The sequence below is a fragment of the Microtus ochrogaster genome, chromosome 7, assembly GCF_000317375.1.
Source record: "Microtus ochrogaster isolate Prairie Vole_2 chromosome 7, MicOch1.0, whole genome shotgun sequence".
Lineage (NCBI taxonomy): Eukaryota > Metazoa > Chordata > Mammalia > Rodentia > Cricetidae > Microtus > Microtus ochrogaster.
This window is the reverse complement of record NC_022014.1, coordinates 6,037,633-6,051,479: the sequence shown is the minus strand read 5'-3', so window position 1 is coordinate 6,051,479 and position 13,847 is coordinate 6,037,633. Positions and strand designations below refer to the sequence as shown.

The following is a 13,847-nucleotide window of genomic DNA, read 5'->3' as shown; positions in this document are numbered from 1 at the left end:
CCATCGCCCAGCTCCAGAGCCCTCTGATGCTCTATAATTACTTTCTGTCAACTAGTTGCTAACTCAGCCTCCTGACCCAAGGTTAATTTTATTTAACTAACACAAATGCAAACTCGGGGTTCACAGTGGGATCGAATATCCCCCAACAACCCCTCTCATCCTGGCCTCCCTTAAAGGTTCCAGGAAAAGTGGTAGCTTAGGCTGGCTTGCTGAACTGGAAGTCTGGCTGAGGGCCAGTACAGCAAGCACTTTGTCTTCATACCTCTGGGCCTTTGCAAGTCTTAAACATCCTGCCCACAGCACCTGTGTGCTGTGTTACTGATTCTGGTCCTCATTTTGCAGACTTAGTAGGTAGGGTTCCTACCTTTCCTCCCTGGAAAGCTCTTTCAACATTTTATTTTGCTAATATCTGTGTTTTGGCCTTCCTGGGCCCTGGCCCCTTGATGTCAGTATTTGGTAGTAAGTCAATCAGTCACTTGAGAATTCTTTGCTCAATGAGTAGACTCGAGGGAATGCCTTTATTTACACATCTCCCAGACATTCGTCAAGCACCTCTGTGCACGGCTCCCTTAGAGGTCACATGTTAGAGAACACTAGTGAACAGATGGTTTTAGGTAGCAGGGCTTGCAACGAAAGGTAAAGCGGGGGAAAGGACAAAGGCAGAAGAGGCTCTCCCAAACCTTGTCGCAGTGGCTCGCACGGTACTTATGGGGGATGGGGTGCATGTGCATGCGACAGCACATGTATGGAGGTGAGGAGACAACTTGCTGGAGTTGGTTCTCACTTTCCACCATGTAGATTTTGGGGATCAGAGTCAGGTCATCTTGCTCGGTGGCAAGCGCCTTTACCCACTGAGCCGTCTTGTCGGCCCCACATAGTCCTTTTGACTTTTCAAAACCCTCCAGGGAGCTGCTTGGCTCCCACAGGCTGTTGTCCAATCCAAGCTGGGGACCCGGAAGGAGGGTGGTGTGTATGAGGTCTGGGTTCCCAGTACATTCTTGTCCTCACAGTCTGGGCAGCCAGTACCGGAGTGTGCGGCAGAAGGCAGCTGGGAGCAAGCACACACTCCAGCAGCGGCATGAGATGCTAAGGACAGAGAACCCTGGAGGTGGGTACCGGGGCTTCCTGCAAGGGGAGGAGGGGCCTCCTGCAAGGGGTCAGGGACATGGAAGAGGGGCGGGACTAGACTCCATGCTGTGCATGGGTGACAGGGATCGGCTAGAGGGTTGAGAGCAGGAGGCCAGGCCAGCCCACAGTCCCAACTGGTTCTTGGGGCCTTGTACTCCTGCCATACCAGGTTTGTCTTCTCTCCAACAGATGCCTCTGATCTGCAAGGGCGACAGCTGCTGGCTGGCTTGGACAAAGTGGCCAATGACCTGGACCGACAGGAGAAGGCCATCACAGCGATCCTACGGCCACCGCTTGAGCAGGGACGGGCAATAGAGGATAGTACTGAGCGGGCCAAGGACCTCAAGGTATTACCAGGCTGGGGCTCAGGTTGGGTCCTTGACCCTCTGGGGCTCCTGCTCAAGGTTCTACCTCTAAGGCATTTTAAGACTTTCAAAGCAAATGCTGGATAGTTATGGTGACTAGGCAGCAAGGAGCAGGCTCCAAGTAGATGTTCTGACCTGGTACTTGACCATGCCCCTAGATGTGACCTGGTACTGCTTCCAAATGGCTTTGCAGCCTGAGATCATGGCCATAATGACGATAGCAGGAACTGGGATCCTAACAGGTACCTGCTGAGTGAGGCTGTGAGCAAGGGGGTATTGTGGGCTGTGGAACCGAAGGCCCAGTTCACTTCTGCTTCCTCTGAGATAAACTTCTGAAACCAGGCCAGGGTTTCTAAAGCCAACTGGTGCTCATTCGAGTACTGCAGCAAGAAGCAGATGTCTCCACCAGCTGCCTTCACGGCCTTCTGCCTGACAACTCTTTGTGGTAGGGTCTGTCACCTAGAGACAGGTAAGGGTTCAGAAAAATCCAGTGGTCTCTGGTACAGGCACAGGGGCATAGGCCCACAGTATCCCTTCCCAAACTCTTTGGAGTCATTGCATGGGTAATTCACAGTATCTGCCCAGCAGGTCGCCTAAGATCCCATGGACTCTTCCGGAGGGTGGTGCAGAGTATCGAGTGTCCAGTGACACCCTGCTTGTTGTCTGAGTCACTGTCTTTACAGTTCACTAGCACCAGATGCTCGTTAAAAACATAGACCCAGGAGCTGAGAAGATCTCTGTCAGCAGGGTGCTTGCCTTCTTAACTCACATGCAAGAATGAGGACCTAGATTCAGTCCCTGCCACTCACATAAAAAGCTAGGCATTGTGGGATACCCTTGTAATTGCACTGCCGAGGAGGTAGGGTCAGGAGGATCTGGAGGTTTGCTGATGGGCCAGCCTCATTGACAAGCCCCAGATCCTAGTAAAAGACCCTGTGTCAAAGTCAAACACTAAGAAACAAGGTACAAGAGAGGCCCATTTTATAAAGCGCCCGCACAAGCATGAGGACCTGAGTTCAGATCCCCAGCACCTGCGTTAAAAGAAAAAAATCCCAGCATGGTTGCACTTCTCCGCAATTCTGACTTTGGGTGAAGTCTGCTCACTAGTAAGTCTACCAAATCAGAACGCTGTCTCAGAAGACAAGAGGAGGTTCTAGAAAGATCTGGCATTGGCCTCTGGCCTCCACATGCACACTAGTGCCACCCCACTCTAACCAACTCTCCTCTCTCTCCCTCACTCTGCCCCCCCCTTTCTGTCAAAACAAGGTAAAAGGCTTCCAAGGAACACTTGAGGGTAACCTGTGGTTTCTCATACATGCACACACCCCACACACATGAGTGTGCACATCCACACACAAAAACAAACAAAACCACAGAGCACCGGGCTGGTGATTGAGCCCCAGATGGACACCCCAGGGAGGTTGGCCTTCTCATCCATTTATACTGCCCCAGGGCAAGTCCTTGGGGGAAGAGGGCTGCTGGACTGTGGTTGACCTGGGCAGTCTTGATCCCATAGAACATCAGCAGTGAGCTGCTACAGATTGAGCCAGAGAAGACACAGCGCACAGCCGAGTGTGAGGCCTTCGTGCAGGCCCTCCCGGGCAGCGGCACTACCCCCTTGCTGAGGACCCGGATGGAAGACACCAACCAGAAATATGAACGACTGGTTCAGCTGCTAGATGCAGCCCAGAAGAAGTAGGTGGCAGGTGGACAGGAGGGTGGTCACGGTGGGGTCAAGGGGCCACCTGCCCCCTACACATATGACGGTGACCTGTGTCCTTAGGGTGGATGTGGCCAACCACTTGGAGAAGAGTCTTCAGCGGGGCAGGGAACTGTTGGCCTCACATGAGAACCGGCTGATCCAGGATGACACAATGCCTGAAAGTGGCCATATGTTGGACAACAAGAGGCAGGAGCTGGAGGTAAACCCAGGATCTTGGGACTATGGAGTCCTTTCTTTGGGCTCAGGACAACTGCCTCCTTCACCAGATGAGGGTGAAGGTCCTGAAGGTTCAGAGCATCTGGTGTGTCAAGCTGGGAGTTACAAACATAGGTAGTAACATGGCTGTTCCTAGGATCACATCTGTGTATCCTGGAAGGTTTTATTTATTATATTTTGTATGCGAGAGTATTTTGCCTGCATATATGTCTGTGCACCAATACCTGATGCCCACATAAGCCAGAAGAGGGCATTGGATCTCCCTGGGACTAGAGTTAACAACAGATGGCTATGAGCTACCCATGTGGGTGCTGGGAATTGAACCTGGGCTCTCTGGAATAGCAACCAGTGCTCTTAACCACTGATTCATCTCTCTAGCCCCCAGCCCAGGGAGGGAGGTGCGGGTAAGGCCAGTATTTCACATCGGCAGTTCTGCAGAAAACCGGTTTCGGAAGCTCTGGTGAGCATATGTGGCATCCCGGCCATGCAGCTTGTGGGCAGGTCCACAGTCACTGACACCAGTGGCCTTGGACACAGGTTTGCCTGCCTGAGCAGTACGGCACTCTGTGAGTGGCTGCAGTCCTTCTCTGTCTCCTTTTCATGACCAGCCTTGGAGCAGAGAGACTGGGCTGAGTGAGGACCTCATGGCTGGAGGAGGGCAGGCACATATGCCACCCCCTCAACAGTTTGCAGAAGGTGACTTTCACAGTGTTAGTTTGTCATGAAAAAGGATGTTGCAAAAGTGGCCCAGACTTTATAAGTGTGGAGGCTGAGCCATTCTCCCTGGTCCTAAGCCTGAACCTCCTCCCAAAGCAGGGGTCCCCAGTGCTCTAGTGATGCTGCCAGGCTCTTTAGGGAGCTCTTAGGGAGCTGCTGTCTCTTTGCCCATCTGGCAGGCCATGGCTTCTGAGCTGCAAGCTGAGAAGTCCCTCCTGGGTGAGGTGGAACAGAACCTGCAGGTGGCCAAGCAGTGCTCCAACTCACTGGCCACTCGCTTCCAAGAGCACTGCCCTGACCTGGAGCGCCAGGAGGCCGAGGTCCACAAGCTGAACCAGCGTTTCAACAACCTCAGCCAGCAGGTGGAACGCAGGTGAGGGGTACCTCAGACAAGTGGGCTGGGACAAGGGCCTGGCTTAGCCAGCCTGCCTTGAGATACTAGACTGGGGATCCTCTGGTGTCACCCAAGACCATTCTTCATTTTGTTTGTTTGTTTTAAATTTTTTATGATTTGTTTATCTTTATTTTATGTGCATTGGTGTGAAGGTGTCAGATCCCCTGGCACTGAATTTTCAGACAGTTGTGAGCTGCCATGTGGGTGCTGGGAATTAAACCTGGGTCCTCTGGAAGAGTAGTCAGTGCTCCTAACCTCTGAGCCATTTCTCCAGCCCCTTGTTTGTTTTTTATATGTGTTTGTATGTGTGTGTAGTGTGTACATGTCCATAAGCATGTTTTTATGTGTTTGGGGTACAGGTGTATGTTTGCTCAAGTGGATGCTGGAAGACAGTATTAATAATCATCCTTGATCATTTTTCTACCTTATTCACTGAGGCAGGCTTTCTCCATCAGACCCAGAATTCACCAATATAGCGAGATTCACACTGGTCGCCTTGCTCTGGGGATCTAAAGCTGAAGTTACAGCTGAGTCACATGCCTACCCAGAATTCACATGGGTTCTGAGGCTCCAAATTCCAGTCCTCACGTATGCACGGCATTTGACTTTTCACCGATGAATCATCTCCCCAGCCCGGGTACCCTCTTTTTAAAAATAAAGTGACACACACAAAGTAAGAAAGTCAGTGCAATGTCCCCAGCTAAACCATCAGCAACGTGTGTGTGCGTGTGTGTGTGTGTGTGTGTGTGTGTGATCTGTGTATGTGTGTGATTGTACATGCCATGGGATGTGTGGAGGTCAGAGGATCATTTTGGATGTCAGTCCTTACTTTTTACCTTATTTACAGGGTCTCTGTTCACCGTTGTTATCATAAGTCAGGTTAGCTGAGTCAAGCTAGCTGCCTGGGAGCTTTCTGTGCTTCTGCACCCACCTCCTCCCACCTGCACCCACCCCCTCCCACCTCCCTCCATTGCTACTATATCCTGGCTTTTGCTTGGAGCCTGGAGAGCTGAACCCGGGTGATCAGGCTTGCACCACTGAAGTACCTCCCTAGCCACACCCATCTTTGCATGTCTCTCCAGGCAGGTGGATGTGGCAGCATCAGTGTGGGCTGTTGCTTGTCTTTCTTCTGTCAGTGTTGTCTCCTCTACTTCTGCTTGTGTGCTAAAGTGGATGTTCCTAGTAAGTCTGTCTGAGGTTGATAGGTTTATGATCATTTCAAAGAGCTTGGTGTTCCAGAACTTTCTCTCCTGTGTTCCTTTCCCTTGGCTTCCTTTATGCAGCTTACACTGGATTTAATATACCTGTCTCTTCTTTTCTTTCTTTTATATTTTATTTCATTTAAATAACATTTCCCCAATTTTTTTTACATACTGACTGCAGTTTCCCTTCCCTTCTTGCCTCCCACTTCCTCCCACCCTCCCCATCCACTCCTCCTCTGTCTCCATTCTTCTTTACTTAAGGTGGAAACTTAGACTGTTGTTGTCTCAAGGTGGTTCCCCTCCCTCATGGAAGCATTTAACACTGTATAAGTTCTGCTTTTGCTGCACCCCAGCAATGCTGAAATTTTCATATCGAGGGGATTAGAGGATTTCCCAGCCTCCACCATGACCTCCCTTTGCTCAAGGGATACACATTGGGCACCTGTGCCTGTTAGGATGCAGCTCCTAACCCTCCCATTAATAATAATTATTATAATTAATAATAATTAATAATCCAGGCTTAACCATTCACTTTTTCCAAGCTCAGTTATAGCTAGCCTGTCTACTCTTTTAAAACTCAGAGTGGCTAGGAAGATAGCCTCAGTCAGAATAGTCCTTGTCACACAAACACGAGGACAAGAGTTTTCTCCCCAGCACATATGTAAAGGGAGGCATGGTGGCACAGATTTGTAATCCTAGAGTTGGGGCGGTAGAAACAGGTGGGCCCCCTTGGAGCTCACTGACCAGTCAACCTGACTTATTTACCTACACACATACAAACCAAGAAAGAGCCCCCAAACAGAGGGATTGATGAGGCTTTTGCCTACTATGTCGACCTGATTGGCTTTGTCTCCTCAGGGCCCAGAGCCTGCAGAGTGCCAGGGCTGCCTACAATGAGTACCGCCGTGGTTATGATCAAGTGCTCCAGTTCTTGGCTAACACCCCCAGCTACCAGCCTCAGGAGACAGACAGCCTCAGCCAGGTGGAGACCAAGCTGAAGAACCAGAAGGTAATATGGCTGCTTCTACTTTGCAATGTTTGGGAGGATCAGAGGTCCTCAATCCCAATGGGGCAAGACAAAGGACTAGGCCACAGCTTTCAGTGTCACCTCCCAAGCACCGCCTGTCTCTGTCACCTCTTCCCTCTCGGTGCCCTTCACAGGGCTTGACCCAACAGACACTCATGTGGAACCCTGTAGGGAAGATCTCATTATCAAGGTTGGGCTTCCTGCCTCTTCAGTGCCATAAAGACCTCAGAAACCCAGTGGCCGGGGCTAAGTGACTTAGTCAGAAAAGTACTTGCCATGCAAACACGAGGAGCTGATTTGATGCCCAGAACCCACTTAAAAAGCCAGGCATGGCTAAGCATGTCTATAAGGAGGAAAGGGGGACAATGAATCCCAGAAACTCACTGGCCTGTAAGCATAGCCCAATTGATTGAGTTCCAGGCTCAGTGAGAGATCCAGTCTCAAAAAATAAGTAGAGCGCAATAGAGGAAGACACATGATGTAGACCTCTAGCCTCCACATGTGCACACACAGAAATAGACAGACAGACAGACAGACAGACAGACAGACAGGGATCGAGAGAAACAGAAACCCGATGGCTGACATTCAACTTGCTGTCCTTTCCTGGGCTTCTGTTTCCTCATTCTCAAACAAGTTCCTCAGGCGTGGCTCCCAAGCTCACTGGAGGATTACATGCTCTGTCAGAGCACTGCCTGGCATTCCAGAGCACAAGAAACACCTGTTTCCTGGCACAGATAAGCATCTTCGTGGCTCTTGCTCCAGGCCTTGGCATTGCCCTTTGTGGTGAGCACATATATACAAGAAAGTCATCACTACACTTGGAACTATAGCATGTTGACTTTAGGTTCTATGGATTCAGACTGTTGATGGGTGTGTGTGACGCACATACATGTTTTCCAGTATCTTTTGTTTTACAGAACTTGCTTGATGAGATAGCAAGCAGGGAAGAAGAGGTGCAGAAGGTCTATATGGATTCCCAGCAGTACCAGCAAGCTGTGAAGGTGAATCATGAACCCTGTTAGAGCACACAGGAGGGGCTTTTGATTTAAGAGATACAGAGAAACCTGGGTGGGTTGCTGGGAAGATGGGCAGTAGCCATGTGTAGGTCCAGCCCTTTGACAAAATAATATGGCACCAGGCACCCAATATCATCAGTTATACTCTTTGAAACAGTAAACTCTTTGGGGTATTTACCCTAAAGCAAAGCAAAACAACAGAATAATGTACTCCAAACAGAATCATGTGATAGCTCTAATAACAGGAAAACAAGGTAGCAAAGCCCTATGCAGAAACATCTGTGTGAATGATCAAGCCTACTTGATGGGAAGCATCCAGGTCTGTGGTGGAGGAAAGCAGGAGAGGTTCAGGAAGCAGTGCTCACTGAAGCAGCAGCATCTGGCCTCTGGACCTGTTGGAAGGCCTCAAGAGTCGCTCGGTTTGTGTCTTTGCAGTAGTGGGAATTGCAGAGCATATTTTCTCGTATGCATGTCACTGAATGAGGTAGCAGCTTACCATCACCGTCTTAGTAGCTCTCAGGACCTCCTGGCAGTCAGCTCAGGTGCAGATGTGAGGAAGATGTGAAGGCTTAAAACCAGCTCCTGGCCAAGGGCAGGTCAGAGTCCTTAGAGGGAGCATAAATCATTGCAGCTTCTTCTTTGCTGCCATTAGCTGAGCACTGCACTGTCTCTCTTTTACCCAGGACTACGAGCTTGAAGCAGAGAAGCTGAGGTCCCTGCTGGACTTGGAGAATGGACGGAGCAGCCATTTGAACAAGAGAGCCAGGCTGCAGTCTCCTGCTGCCAGGGTGAAGGAAGAGGTGAGTTGGGTAGCGACTGCCAAAGGCTCTCTGGATGCAGGCCTCTGTGATACCCACAGACGAGGAGGAAGAACTTGCTTTGGGGCCGTGATATCAATATCACTAAGAGGCAGTCTGGAAGGGGTTCTAGCCCAGTGCCAGACACACGGAAGCTCCCATCTTGCTTCCCTGTACAAGTCTGTAGTGGAGAACAATAAAGACCACAACACGTGTGAACAGAGTATTTGGAAAGATTTGCCTGCTAACTGCTCTCCTATAATTTCTCTGTAGGAAGCTGCTCTTGCTGCCAAGTTCACAGAGGTCAATGCCATCAATAGACAGAGGCTGCAGAACTTGGAGTTTGCACTGAATCTCCTGAGACAGGTAATTCATCTTAGAACATTTCCAATTGTTCTACAAGGTGATAAAGACTCCCCTGCCTCAGAGACAAGGCCATGAATGAAGAGTGTCCTCTGTTGACACTTCTGAGAAGGACCAATGCAAATACTGGTCTGAGCCAGTCTTCTACACATTGGATAACTTTCATACCAATTCAGAAGACATTTCCTGAGGACCTAGCAAAGGTTTCTTTGTTTGATTTTTTTTATGAGTGTTTTGCCTGCATGTATGTATGTGTACCATGTGTGTGCCTGGTACTCAAGGAGGTCAGAAGACATTGCATCCCCCAGAACTGGAGTTTCAGATGGTTGTGAGCCACCACGTGAGTGCTGAGAATTGAACCAGGGTCCTCTGTTGAGAACGCTAGCCTGCAGTTATTTTTAATGGCATAGTTATGTTTATGTGGATTCACACATGTACAGGTGCTCTTGTGTGTGGAGGGCAAAGGACAACTGAAGTGTCATCCTCAGAAATGCCATCTCCCTCCTGTGAGACAAGGTTTCCTATCAGCTTGGAACTTATCAATTAGGCCAGGCTAGCCGGCCACCAAGTCCCAGGGAGCTTCCAGTCTCCACCTCCCCGGAACTGGGGTTACAAGTGCACCCACACTTAGAGCACCACACCCAACGTTTTCTTATCAGTGCTGGGGACAGAACTCAAGTCCTTCCAAGGACTTGATCCTTCTAGCTCCAAAAGTTACCTTTTAGGACTCGATGACATTTATGATAGGATTACCTGACATCAAGAAACTAGAAGTAATTCGACACTCCTCGGCAGTGTGCTGATTTAAACTTTGATGTGGCACCTTGAGCCAAGATGGTGCTCTGCCCCTCCAGTCAGTAAAGGCAGAACAGACTACTGTTTGTATAGAAAAAGTAAGTGTGGGGCTGGAGAGATGGCTCAATAGTTAAGACCTCTTCCAAAGGTCCTGAGTTTGATTCCCAGCAACCACATGACTCACAACCATCTGTAATGAGATCTGATACCCTCTTCTGGCCTGCAGGCATACACACAAGCAGAACACTATACATAATTAATAAAGAAATCTTTTTTTAAAAAAAGGAAAAGTAAACGTGGAGCTCACTAAAAATATACATTGAAAATGTCTCCAAGGACAATAGACATCCCCTAGGGACAGGGCAGAGGTGGAAGACCGGGATCAATTCAAACTCCTCTGTGCCTGCAAAATTTTGCCCTATTCAATTTTTAAGAGTAAAAGTTATACTAGTAGAGTCCCCAGAAGATCACAGGACTAGCCCAGCCTGTTCTAGGTGAACAGACCTACATGTTTCTAACCATATATTCATTGTCTTTTCTGCCATAGCAGCCAGAAGCAGGAGTGACCCATGAGACCCTGCAAGGGGGCAAGTTGGGCTCCAGCACAGAGGAAACATGGAAGATTAAGAAGGAATTGGAGGAGGAGATGGAGCGAAGGCAACAGCTGGAAAATGAGGTCAAGAGTGCCCAGAAGGAAATCCAGAGTCTGAAGGATCAGGGGCCTCAGGAGTCATTGGTGAGGAAGGAGGTGCTGAAGAAGGTGCCAGACCCCACCCTGGAAGAGAGCTTCCAGCAGCTGCAGCAGACCCTGGCTGATGAACAACACAAGAACCAGCTGTTGCAGGAGGAGCTGGGAGCACTACGGCTCCGGCTGAAGTCCCTAGAGCAGGAGACCAGGGACGGGGGACAAGAATATGTGGTCAAGGAGGTCTTGCGCATTGAGCCAGACAGAGCCCAGGAGGATGAGGTACTGCAGCTTCGGGAGGAGCTGGAGGCACTGCGACGGCAGAAAGGTGCCCGCGAGGCTGAGGTGCTCCTTCTACAGCAGCGTGTGGCAGCCCTGACTGCTGAGAAGAGCAGGGTGCAGGAGAAGGTCACTGAGAGGGAGGTGGTAAAGCTGCAGAATGACCCTCAGCTGGAAGCAGAATACCGGAGGCTGCAGGAGCAGCATGAACAGGAGGGTACACTCAGGGAGAAGCAGGAAGAGGAGCTGAGTTTCCTGCAGGCTAAGCTTAGGAGACTGGAGAAAGAACGGGCCATGGCAGAAGGCAAGATCACCGTCAAGGAGGTGCTCAAGGTAGAAAAAGATGCGGCCACAGAGAGGGAGGTCAATGACCTCACCCGCCAATATGAGGATGAGGCTGCCAAGGCACGTACTGGCCAGCGGGAGAAGACAGAGCTTCTTAGAAAGATATGGGCACTGGAAGAGGAGAATGCCAAAGTGGTGGTACAGGAGAAGGTCCGGGAGATCGTGCGGCCAGACCCCAAGGCAGAAAGTGAAGTGGCCAACCTCCGCCTGGAGCTGGTAGAGCAGGAGCGCAAATTCAGGGGTGCTGAGGAGCAGCTGAAGAGCTACCAGAGTGAGCTAGAGGCCTTACGGAAGCGTGGACCACAGGTGGAAGTCAAAGAAGTGACCAAAGAGGTCATTAAATACACGACGGACCCAGAGACCGAGCAGGAGCTCCAGCGGCTAAGGGAAGAGATCATGGACAAGACCAGGCTAATAGAAAGGTGTGACCTGGAGATCTACCAGTTGAAGCAGGAGATCCAGGCCCTGAAGGACACCAAGCCACAGGTGCAGACTAGAGAGGTAGTCCAGGAGATCCTGCAGTTCCAAGAAGACCCCCAAACCAAGAAGGAGGTAGAGTCTCTGCGCATAAAGCTGTTGGAAGAACAGAAGAAACAGGTGGACCTAGAAGGGGAACGGGTATCCCAGGAAGGGAAGATCCGACGCAAAGAGGAAGAGCTAGCACAGGGCAAGGAAAGGGTTGTACGCCAGGAGGTGGTACAGTATGAAGATGAGCCAGACTTAAGAGCTGAGGTGACTGCCTTCACAGATAGCATTGATGCCGAGCTGCGGCAGATTGACAAGCTGCGTGTGGAGCTGCGGCGGCTACAGCACTGCCGAGCAGAGCTGGAGCGGCAGTTGGAGGAACTAGAGCGTGAGCGGCAGGCACGCAGGGCAGCTGAGCTGGAGGTGCAGAGGCTTCAGCAGCGGCTGGCTGCACTGGAGCAGGAGGAGGCCAAGGCAGGTGAGAAGGTAACCCACACACAGAAGGTGGTGCTGCAGCAGGACCCACAGCAAACCAGGGAGTATGCCCTGCTCCGAGCCCAGCTGGAGGAAGAGCGGCACCGGAGGCAGCTACTGGAGGGCGAGCTTGAACCCCTTCGTAGAAAGCTGGCTACCCTGGAGAAGACAGAGATCAAGGAAAAGGTGGTCTTCTCTGAGAGCGTTCAGGTGGAAAAGGGTGACACTGAACAAGAGATCCAGCGGCTCAAGAAGAGCCTGGAAGAGGAGACCCGGAGCAAGAGGGAGCTAGATGTAGAGATGACCAGGCTGGAAGCCAAGTTATCTGAGTTAGAATTCTATAATTCTAAATCATCCAAGGAACTGGATTTCCTCAGAGAAGAAAACCACAAGCTGCAGCTAGAGCGGCAAAGCCTACAGCTGGAGACCCGGAGACTCCAATCAGAGATTGAGATGGCAACAACAGAAACTCGAGATCTAAGGAACATCACCACAGTGGATTCTGGAAGCCACCTCAACTCTAGGCTGTGGTCCCTAGAGAAGGAACTGGATGACCTCAAGAAAATGTCCAAGGACAAGGATCTGGAGATTGATGAACTGCAGAGGCGCCTGGGCTCTGTGGCTGTCAAGAGAGAGCAGAGGGAGAACCACCTGAGGCGCTCCATAGTGGTCATTGACCCTGACACAGGCCGCGAGCTGTCCCCAGAGGAGGCCCACAGAGCTGGGCTCATCGACTGGAACATGTTTGTGAAGCTCAGAAGCCAGGAGTGCGACTGGGAGGAGATATCAGTGAAAGGCCCTAATGGGGAGTCATCAGTGATCCATGACAGGAAGTCTGGCAAGAAGTTCTCTATTGAGGATGCTTTGCAAAGTGGAAGGCTAACCCCTGCTCAGTATGACCGCTACATCAACAAGGATATGTCCATTCAGGAGCTGGCAGTCTTGGTTTCTGGGCAGAAGTAGGTCCAACTCTTCTGCCTGGCTTTCCTTGGATGGGGGTGGTTGGCTTGCAACCTCCTGGGGGTCTTCCGCTCCCCAGTCCTCATGCAGGCCTCTGAGCTAGGTGTTATCCACACTGTATCAGGCTGATTACAGTGCAGCTATTGTAGTACCAGCACAGACACCAACTGGATAGGCAACTCTCAGCTCAGCACTATTCAGTCCGGTGAGTGACTTGTTCCACATCAATAACCTTGATATTCTCTTCTCTCCCTTTCCTATATGTTCCCATCATTGGTGCTTATAGCTGGAAACTATAGCACGAGGAAATATTGTAGACACATTCACCAAAACAGCATGGGCTTTAGCATGTCATATACACAGTGACATAGAGGGCAGAAGGCCTCCTTTCTGACTCTTTTCACTCAAGACTGGGTCATCGGGGCTGTTGACCTTCCTTCTCACCATTTCAACTTTCTGGCTGGGATCAAACTATCAGCAGTGCCCGCTCAGTAATAGTGACTCTTCCCATGAGACAGACTAAAAATGTGTTCAGAATCCACAATGCCTGGCTCTTGGTGCTAGAAAGCTAGAAAAATGTGCCAGAAAGATAGGTATCAACAACTGTTTCCTACTTCTGAAGTGAAAAGATCTTAGTAATGGAAGATGTGCTATTCTTACTTTCAGTGCCTTACAAGTCCTCATTATCTCACTGGCATTTAGATATATGAAGGTTGATTGTTCATCAAATTTCTGCTTCTCTGTATCTCAAGTATTATGTAAGAAAATGGGAAGTGATAGGGAACTTTATTTGTAGCATGAAAATAAAAATCTGGTGGCTGCTTCTAACTCCAATCAAGTATGATTCCTTTACAGGAGGCTGACTTGGCTCTCAGTCACAAATGGGCATTCCATAT

General features: G+C 50.2%; 1 protein-coding gene across 1 annotated transcript in view; it reads left to right on the top strand.

Moving 5' to 3' along the window:
- The window catches only part of Ppl (periplakin), a 49,552-nt gene extending 35,912 nt beyond the window's left edge, over positions 1-13,640 (top strand). Inside the window, exons 13-22 of the mRNA XM_005350238.2 lie at positions 1,011-1,108; positions 1,318-1,475; positions 3,010-3,188; positions 3,277-3,415; positions 4,329-4,522; positions 6,604-6,754; positions 7,690-7,773; positions 8,472-8,588; positions 8,859-8,951; positions 10,291-13,640. Of these exons, the coding sequence (XP_005350295.1) occupies positions 1,011-1,108; positions 1,318-1,475; positions 3,010-3,188; positions 3,277-3,415; positions 4,329-4,522; positions 6,604-6,754; positions 7,690-7,773; positions 8,472-8,588; positions 8,859-8,951; positions 10,291-12,954 (3,877 nt within the window). The 3' untranslated portion in view covers positions 12,955-13,640. The remainder of the gene's footprint in view (positions 1-1,010; positions 1,109-1,317; positions 1,476-3,009; positions 3,189-3,276; positions 3,416-4,328; positions 4,523-6,603; positions 6,755-7,689; positions 7,774-8,471; positions 8,589-8,858; positions 8,952-10,290) is intronic.
- Positions 13,641-13,847: the final 207 nt, after the last annotated feature.